Raw genomic sequence first — 9,788 nt, 5'->3', positions numbered from 1 at the left:
GTGACCTCAGCAGAAGAGACTCCATCCTACAGCTGACCCCCGACAACTGCTTAAAACAACAGCTGCATTGAAATGGGAAGTGTCTAATATTCAACCACACGCTAAGAAAATAACCTGCAAGTTATATTGGGATGCTGATTATTTGAAAATTGCGCCCCAGCTTCTCCTGCCAGTAAGATTTACCAAATGGGCTATAGATATTTATTTTATGATTGTATCGAAACAAACCACCATGCATCTGGAGCTACTCTACGTGACTGAGGGGCGACACGGTCACTGAGTTTAGCCCCACAGGAATTTCACAGAATTCACAGAATTCACAGAATTGTTAGGGTTGGAAGGGACCTCTGGAGATCATCTAGTCCAACCCTCCTGCCAGAGCAGGGTCACCTACAGCACGTTACACAGGACAGCGTCCAGGCGGGTTTTGAATGTCTCCAGAGTGGGAGACTCCACCACCTCTCTGGGCAGCCTGTTCCAGTGCTCCACTACCCTCAAAGTAAAGAAGTTCCTTCTCATGTTAAGATGGAACTTCCTATGTTCAAGTTTATGCCCATTACCCCTCGTCCTATCACTGGGCACCACTGAAAAAAGACTGCTCCCATCCCCCTGGCATCCTCCCATTAAGTATTTGTAAGTATTAATAAGATCCCCCCTCGATCTTCTTTTCTCTAGACTAAAGAGACCCAAGTCCCTCAGCCTTTCCTCATAAGAAAGGTGCTCCAGTCCCCTAATCATCTTTGTTGCCCTTTGCTGGACCCTCTCCAGCAGTTCCCTGTCTTTCTTGAACTGGGGAGCCCAGAACTGGACACAGTACTCCAGATGCGGTCTCACCAGGGCAGAGTAGAGGGGGAGGATGACCTCCCTCGACCTGCTGGCCACACTCTTCTTGATGCACCCCAGGATGCCATTCGCCTTCTTGGCCGCCAGGGCACATTGCTGGCTCATGGTCATCCTGTTGTCCACCAGGACTCCCAGGTCCCTCTCCACAGAGCTGCTCTCCAGGAGGTCAGCCCCCAACCTGTACTGGTGCATGGGGTTATTCCTCCCCAGGTGCAGTACCCTACACTTACCCTTGTTGAACTTCATAAGGTTTCTTTCTGCCCAACTCTCCAGCCTGGCGAGGTCACGCTGTAAGGCAGCACAGCCTTCTGGCGTGTCAGCCACTCCTCCCAGTTTTGTGTCATCAGCAAACTTGCTGATGGTACACTCTATCCCTTCATCCAGATCATTGATGAATATGTTGAACAAAACTGGGCCCAGTACTGACCCCTGAGGGACACCACTTGTTACTAACCTCCAACTAGACTCTGCACCACTAACCACAACCCTCTGAGCTCTATCTGTAAGCCAGTTCTCAATCCACCTCACTGTCCATTCATCTAAGCCACACTTCCTAAGCTTTCCTGTGAGGATGATGTGGGAGACAGTGTCGAAAGCCTTGCCAAAGTCAAGGTAGACAACATCCACTGCCCTCCCCTCATCCACCCATCTAGTTACTTTGTCATAGAAGGCTATCAGATTAGTCAGACATGACTTCCCCTTGGTGAATCCATGTTGGGGGGTGGCCAGGGGGCCGCTGGCATGGCGGACAGCTTTGTCCTTCCAGGCCCTGGGCGTCGGAGGGCGGTGTTTCCTGGCGCACACGGGAGGTGGGGCTGGCCTCCCGCCTCAGGGAGCCTCTGGGCTCCGAACCAGCCGGGGTTGGTGCCTGCGGTTCGGTTGGGGGGGGGGGGGGTGTGTGTGTCCGTGTATCTTTGGCACGGCTGATCAGAAACTCATTGAGGTGGTTAAAGAGGGGTTAACCAAGAGGGCTGAACACCGTCCTGCGGCTTGATTGGTGGTGAAGGATTCTGTGCTGTGGTTTCCCAGTTTGGAAACTGTTTGGAGGTGTTGTGATGCCACACTGGGCATCCCAGGGAAAAACAGTGTTGTGTGAAGGTATTACTTAATGAAGTGTACAGCTCTGTCAAAATGCAAAGCTTTGTCTGGAACTAAGAATTTCTGTATTCTTTAATGTGGATTTCTCATCTCCATTGCTTTCTTTTTCTGTATAGGACTAGTTTTCCTGGCTGCGTAGCTTATTGATTACAAGATTTGTCGCTTAAGAGGTGTGTTTCTTTCTATTTACATCAAATTAGTGCTTAACAGGTACGCCAAGAAGCTTTTAGTTTTGCTTAACAGCCTTATGTCTAGCCCAGGCAGCAGAAAGCCTGTCCTTTGGCATTCATTTTCTCAGCTCTGCCCCTGGCATCTTGAAGAGTTCTCTACTGCAGGGGGTCTGTCTTGGACAATGATTTCTATATGCCACTTCCAGTAATTTTGAGGTACTATCTTTGTACAGAGTCTTTGAATTTTTTGCAATGGAAAAGCTTCAGTGTTAATCACTGGCTTTCCTTTTGTTTTAGCTTGGTTTTTTTTTTTTTTTTCTCCCTGAGATGTGGTTTGTAATATATCAGTAGCAAAGAAATGTCTTACAGGTCATACTTCATGCTGCTTGATAATTTTTTTTTAAACCTTTTGTATAGGTTCCTGTTTCCTTATTCTAAAAGCAAAGGACTAAATTTTGCAGTTCAAAGAAAGGTAATAAGATGCAGTTTAATTGCATAGTAACTACAAAAGGATGGATGACCTCTAGCCCGATTTCCTGCCTAAATACAACTGGTTTGTTTGAGCTCCATGTTGTATATTGTTCCTGCTTGATCCTCTCTGCTCTTCCACAGCTCTCCGTGCAGTTTACAGAGGGATATGGCTGTGAGAGCTTGTGGTTTGATCATCTACAGGAGGCTGCAGTCCACACCATCTTCTAAAGTCACTGACGGTATTGAATACCTCCTCCTGCAGACATCCTATGGGACCCATCACTGGACCCCACCCAAAGGTGATGTTTGTTCTGATAACGCACTTCAGGGCCATTTGTGTTGGGAGTGAGTGAGTGAGATTACAGACTGAACTTCGGCTGAACGCTGCTAAGGTCAGCTTTGCGGGGCAGTTAATCAGTTGACAGTAGCCCCTGATTATGCTATTTGTGCAGCAGAGTGGGGCTGAAGTTCTTTGCAAGTATTTATACAAAATAGTTGTATTGTATATATACTTTGCAAGTATATGTACAAACTATTGGGCAATACTGATGGGGGCTGGGGCGGTCACCCAATCCTGCTCCTCAGATACCTGATGTTTCTGGCAGACATTGAGCAGACAACTGGAATTAGGTAGCTAGAGAAATTTTTACCTTCTCTCTCAGGTCTGACCCCCTGCCGGATGCTGCTGTTGCCAATGCACGGTTGTTTGACCCATGCATAATCAGAAGGGTCTCAAGTTTGCAGTACAACATTAGAACGCAAACTGAAATCGATGATGATTTACTTTAAAACGCCTTCCTTCGAAGATGCAGTAGTTCCTTTAAGTTCAGGAGATCATTTATGAAGACCACGTGCCTAATGCAGCAGAGATGAGAGGGACACCTAGGAGAAGTAACCTTGTCAGCCATCTTCACCTAAGCCATACTCACTCATCAGTGAGGTCCCAAGAGATACAGCTACACCATGTTGGTAAAGCCAGTGTTTGATAGTAATAGTCACAGCCCTGGTACCAGGAAAAGCACAGCACAGAAATACTTCAGCTTCCTTGTAGATCTTCTTATATGCTGGTTTTGATCCTCTGAGATTTCTTCCTGCTAGTTTTTACTTCTTGTTTTGTAATATGCGGTGTTTTTAAAGCATAGTGCAGGAGCAGTTTGTAAACAGGAATTTGCAAATTGGAAAAAAAGCTTGTAAGTATCAACTGTGTTCTCCTATTAAGGGAAAGAACAAAACTTTCCAAACCTTCGCTGTTGTCCACTTCACTGAAAGCCTCAGGGATTAGCGTTTGCAGCCTACTCAAAAGCTAAAAACCATGTGCCAGAACATGATTGGTTGTTGCGGGAGGAGAGACTCATGTGGAAACATTCACTGGGAACACAGTAATTCTGGACAAGCAATTGAAATGAGTCGTAGACATTTCAATAGGGAGTGAAATGACTCACAGGCCTACATCTCACACACTCAAAATCATAAAGTCATTGAGTGGTTTGGGTTGGGAGGGTCCTTGGCAGGTCATCTGGGGCCAGGGCCCAGCAATGAGCAGGGACCTCTTCAAGCGGACGCGGTTGCTCCGCGTGCAGGGCACTCTGACCTGGAGTGTTGGCGGGGCCGGGGCACCTATCACCTCTGCGGGCACCCCGTTGCGGTGTTCCACCCCCCTTCCTTGTGGAAAAAAATGTCTTGCTTGCATCTGGTGTGACTCTCCCCTGTCTTAGTTTAAAGGCGTTAGCCCTTGTCCTACTGCTGCAGGCCCTAGTGAGAAGTCAGCCGGGTCTTTCTTACAAGGCCCCTTTAAGTATTGAAAGGGTGCACTGAGGTCTGCGCAGAGCCTTCTCTTCTGGGGGTTGAACACCGGAGGCTCTCTCAGGCTGTCCTCGTAGGAGAGGTGCTCCAGCCCTCTGATCATGTTCATGGCCTTCCTCTGGACCTGCTCCATCAGGTCCATGTCTTTCTTGTGCTGAGGGCTCCAGAGCTGGACGCAGTACTGCAGGTAGGATCTGACCAGAGCAGAGTAAAGGGGAGAATCAGCTCCCTTAGCATATTGTTTAAGATTTTACGGATCAAAAGCAACAATCTGATAGCAGCCTTTAATAGTAGCTTAGTACAGATTTGGGGGCAGTGCGTAAGCTATTACATCATATATTCTCTGTGATACTAGTCTTCAAAAGCAGCCTCAGGTTGTGTGGTGCAGTAATATAACTTGTATATGATGGAGATTTAATGTGGCAGGAGCGAGAATGAGAAGTTACCATCGTCCCTCCAAGAGCACACAAAAGGCAATTTATGGCTACAGCTGTACATTGGTATTTTAAAAGTTTCCTAAGTTGCTGCAACCTGTATGGGATTGAACTGGAGTTGCTTGCATCACCCCACATGAGCTTCATCAGCCTCATCTCTACTCTTAGAACTGTAACTTTGCACTAGCTGAGGCTGATGGGAAGGGGATACGGTGTTCATTTTCCTCCTCGGCATATTGGAATTGTGTTAGTGCAGGAGGATCTGGAAGCTGTGCTGTGAGGTGTTGCCAGCAGTCCTTTTTCCTTTCCAGTATTGTACAAAGTTGGGAACTTACTGAGCTTAGGCTTGAGGTTATCAACAGCATGGTGAGGTGATTGCCTTTTGCTCTCCTGAAGAGCAGGAGTTTGCACTGGTATACTTTGAGTTGAAACTGAATCTCAGCCCTTCAGCTTTATTGCTACCTCAATCCATTGCACATTTGGTGACTATGGATCATGACTGTCATAAAAAATAGTTGTTACTTACTGGTCGTGGATGTTCTGAGGGCATTTGCTGTGGGCGCTGTAAAAGTAATCCAGCTGTGCAAGGCCAAGTGGATTCTGTTTCTTAACTATTAGTAAAAGTTCTAGCTATGGAAACACATACTTTGTCAAAAAGGAGATAGCTTGACTTGCAGTGCTGAGAATCAGGGGGAAAATACTATTACATAAAAGCTCAGTGTATTTGATCTCAAATATCCAAGACATCAAATGCAACATCAGATGCTGGTTTTTTGTACAGTTGCCGCTTGAAATAGAAGTGTGCTTTACATTTGAGATGATGTCACATTGTAAGAGGTGGTTAAGCTTCTGATACACAGGGAAAGAAGTGAGTGAAACCTGTTGGGAGAGCAAAATGAGCTCCTCCCATACCCCAGTTCTGGTACTAAAGGGTGGCTTTGGGTACCTGGGACCCGAGAAAAGATTAATCTCTGTGATGAAATTATGGCTATTTGCGGCTAGCTACAAAGAAAACAGAGTGACACCAGGGGCAAAATAAATCTTATTTTTTTTTCCTCTTGCAGCCTCCCAAGTCCCGCTATGTTGCTTTTTTGAGATCTTGCTTGGCTTATTCTATTTATGTTCTAGTCTGGAGCTTTCATGAGAAAACCAAATCTGACATTTCTCAACAAAAGTACAAACAGCTGGGGATATGTTATATTTATCCGTTGTTTGTAATGGCACCTCTCATTCTAAGCAACATAAAATAAATCATGTGTCCTAGAAGAACTACGCAGCTGGTGAAAAGATTGGCTTTTAGGCTTGCTGCATTTCAGAGGGGAATATGGGAGAAAAATAAAAATACCCCTAAATGAAACCCACCTTTTAATGGCATTTGTTGGTGCCTGGTCCCATTGTTTCTGGGCTGTTGGCATGAGTAAGAGTTTTGCAGTATTGATCCTTAGACTTCTGTGGGAGAGAAGGGTTGAGAGAGGACTAAGACTCTTGCAGATGAGCAGTCTCCCCTCTAACTGGATAAAGGAAGAACATTCATGAGGCACTCTGTCCTTAGTATGATCTAAGAGGGAACATTGTGGGTGCAGAGTGCTCCAGAAGAGGAGAGAAGGACTGGGAAGAAAAGATGTCTAGTGCTGACAGGCCACTGTGAGTTTCAGAAGATGTGGGTAAACAAGGATCCTAAAAGCCATGAGACAAAGACAAATCAAGACATAAGAGTTGGAAAAGCAATCTCTGCTCCCCAATTTCAATTTGATTCTGTATCAGCTACAGCGTACTCTCATCACTGACTCCCAGTGTGTTCTAGTTGTCAACCAAATAAACAAAACCTGAGTTTCCTTCTCAGAGACTTTCTTTTTCACCTTCTTGACAGGCCATGTGGACCCAGGAGAGGATGATCTGCAGACAGCCTTCCGGGAAACGCAGGAGGAGGCTGGTCTTCAGGCCAGTCAGCTCACTCTTATAGAGGGGTACAAGAAAGAACTGCACTACCCTGTCCGTGGTAAACCTAAGACTGTCATTTACTGGCTGGCAGAAATGAAGGACTGTAACACAGAAATCAAGCTCTCAGAGGAGCACCAGGCTTTCCAATGGCTGAAGCTGGAGGATGCTTGCAAATTTGCAGAATATGAGGACATGCAAGCGACACTGAAAGAAGCGCATCAGTTTCTCTGCTCCAAAGACTAAATACTTGAAGGATAGGGGGAATTTTTGAAGAAACACGGCCTGCTTTTTCTTCTTTTTTTTTTTTTAACCAGGGGAAGAACTACATGGCTGCAAAAATGTAGATTTCTTTTTTAAATCTATACAAATTGAATGAAGATACTTGAAGCTTTTAAAGAGCTTGTGCTTTTGTCTTCCCCAGCTAATGCAAAAAAGCATGGTCTGATTGAACTGTGAGCTAGAGATGTCTGAATTGAAACCCAGAGCTAACAAAGACTTCTTCTGTCCCTGTCTCCTTTTCTTTTTCCTCTTTTCTTTTTTTTTTTTTTTTTTTTCGCCTTGAATTGCTGAGCAACCACAGGTCTTTTTGAAAAATCAAACACTTGATATTTCTTGACTTGCTGATGTAGAACTGCAGAGTTGAGAAAATGAGCATATGGAGATTTTTTTAATAACAAAATGTTTACTGCAGAAGTTGCACCTTGCATTTCAAATGGGCAAGCAGTAGTTCTGTTCCCAGCTCCTCCACTGATATGCTGTGATAACATGTCAAATCATTTCAGGTCTTGTTTGATTGTATCATGAATTTATGTACATCGCTGATATACGGTTATGAAAACATTTTCCATCCCAAGACTCTTAGTAAACAGTTGATGTACAGTATTTGAATGGTAAACTTGAAGTTCTTTTGTCTCTGTCTTTTCCTTTTTGGTCTTTAACAGACACCTTAGCCATACATGATTCAAGGGGTTGGGAAGGGGAAATCTATCCACCTAATACAGCATTTTCTGCACAAAATATCTAAGGTAATGTGCAATCTTGCGTCCGTTTGATAGCGCCTGTGTTTCTGTGGCTGCAGCCTGCACCCACACGTGGGCAGCAGGGCCGCATGCACTGCCAGTGTTGTGCTGTGGATACTCACGCTGGATGACTGCAGGGGCCTGCGGTGGTACTGATGAGCTTGCCTGCATCATCTTTCTTGTGAACCTCTCTTTTGTCATCGGTGGGAGCTGAGGTTGTTAGCGCTTTACAATTATGCATGTTCAGTTATTAATGGTTCACAATCTTTTGGATGTTTTGGCACATAAATAACAAAAAAAAAAAAAAAAAAAGCATGATGGCAATATTAAAGTTTTTAGGTGAGGAATGAGGTTTTCTGAATCCCAGGCAATTTTGGGGGAGAACAAGTGTCGCTTCTTCCCTACGTCTCCTCTAGGCTTTACCACTTAGGTACTTGGAACTTGCAAAGCAAATAAGCATATGAGAAGGTGGGCTCTGCTGCCACTTTGTCTTCCTCCTTGCCGCAGGAGTGAAGCGAGGCTTATCAGCATCACATCAGCCCTGGAGAAGACCTGCAAGACCAGATGTGCAGCATATTGTGCTGAGAAATGTGAATGGCAATTTAGTATCGTGTGACTCTCCTGTTATACAGTGTTCATACTTTGGTGCAGCTTATATTAATGATGTTAGTACCACTCTGACATGTGTGATGCTCATCACGGTGTTATCTTCCTCTAGAGTGATTTAAAAAAGACCCCTTATAGTGCATCCTTTTTTGTGTGTATATATGTGTATGTACACATGCAAAACCAGATGCACTATAAGCAGGCTTATGTATGTGTACACACACACACACAAAAAAGGATGTGCTATAAGGGGGCTTTTAGCATGTGTACTTCTACACACATAAACAATTTCAGTGCTCCTCCACTTTAAGGTCAAGTGTTATTTTGATTATGAACGCTGTTTACAAACATCGCATTCAGGCGATGGCAGAGAGTGAGCAGCACATTGGTTGTGCGATTGCTCTGAGTGTTTCTCAGCTAGCTTTAGGAGCAGAGGATGGAAGGTGTCTCCCACTGTCACCAGGTCCAGCCCCAAAGCAGAATCAGTTATTTTGGATTCTTTCCTGATGGATGTTTGGCTAATGTGCTTTTTAAGACCTCTTGTGATGAATGCTTGCACCTTCAGCTCCTCTGTCCATACCTGGGAAAATTTCGCCTCTACCATCTAATGTAGGTAAACTAGTGAGAAGTAATTAGAAGAGAGCAACCAGTAAAACAGAGGGGTAGAAAACAGTTAAAAGCCTGGGCTGCTTCACAGTCTTAATTTTTCGTTAGCGTTTGAGCTACCATTTAATCAGCGCTGTGTAAACAATAGTGTTATTGCCTTCATGTTTATAAGCAAGATTAGCATATTAACTATGAATTATAGAGAGTCATTAGCAAGTTGTCTGTTCTGCCCATTCAGCAGTAATGAACGTAAGCACTTGTTGCTTCGGAAAGCACATTAGCTGTACTCCAAGTAAGTATTTCCATTTTAATGGCAGTGCATACATAGTGTTCCCAAAGCGTGTCAAGGTTTTGGAGGGTAACAAGCGCTATGCACTGCAAGGCAATGTGCCCCTTGGACAAAATTTCAAAGGCAAGCTTCTTAATTGTGGTGGTAAAATGTACAAGGGATGTAACTGTGGTAATTGGTGAGGCACTGCCTGTATGTTTTGAGCAATGTATGTACAGAATGTATTCCCATAAATTTTGTGTGTAAAATGGTGCTTACGCATTTGGAAACTCGACGCAGAAGTCTTTGGATTTGTTTTAAAGTGGAAACATTGGAAAGTCAGTATTTAATTCTGACTGTGTTGTTTGTATTCACTGCTCACTGGTGAAGAAAGAGTTCTTCCTCTACCCATGTCTAGTAGTAAAATATTTTCCCAAGGAGCATGTGGGAAACCCTCCAGTAAATAATTATGGAATAATCTGTCTGGGGAAGACATTTATTTCCAACCTCTATGATTTTTATGCCCTGA

General features: G+C 44.5%; 1 protein-coding gene across 1 annotated transcript; it reads left to right on the top strand.

The window, feature by feature from the left end:
• The first annotated feature begins 2,746 nt into the window (after positions 1 to 2,746).
• NUDT2 (nudix (nucleoside diphosphate linked moiety X)-type motif 2) lies at positions 2,747 to 7,003 on the top strand. The gene is made up of 2 exons (XM_009889730.1): positions 2,747 to 2,881; positions 6,690 to 7,003. The coding sequence occupies exons 1-2, from the start codon at positions 2,749 to 2,751 to the stop codon at positions 7,001 to 7,003; spliced, it is 447 nt and encodes a 148-aa protein (XP_009888032.1). The 5' UTR covers positions 2,747 to 2,748.
• Positions 7,004 to 9,788: the final 2,785 nt, after the last annotated feature.

This window comes from Charadrius vociferus, unplaced genomic scaffold (assembly GCF_000708025.1).
Source record: "Charadrius vociferus isolate BGI_N301 unplaced genomic scaffold, ASM70802v2 scaffold37, whole genome shotgun sequence".
NCBI classification, from domain to species: domain Eukaryota; kingdom Metazoa; phylum Chordata; class Aves; order Charadriiformes; family Charadriidae; genus Charadrius; species Charadrius vociferus.
The sequence above is the reverse complement of the archived record's forward strand: the minus strand, read 5'-3'. Positions and strand labels throughout refer to the sequence as shown.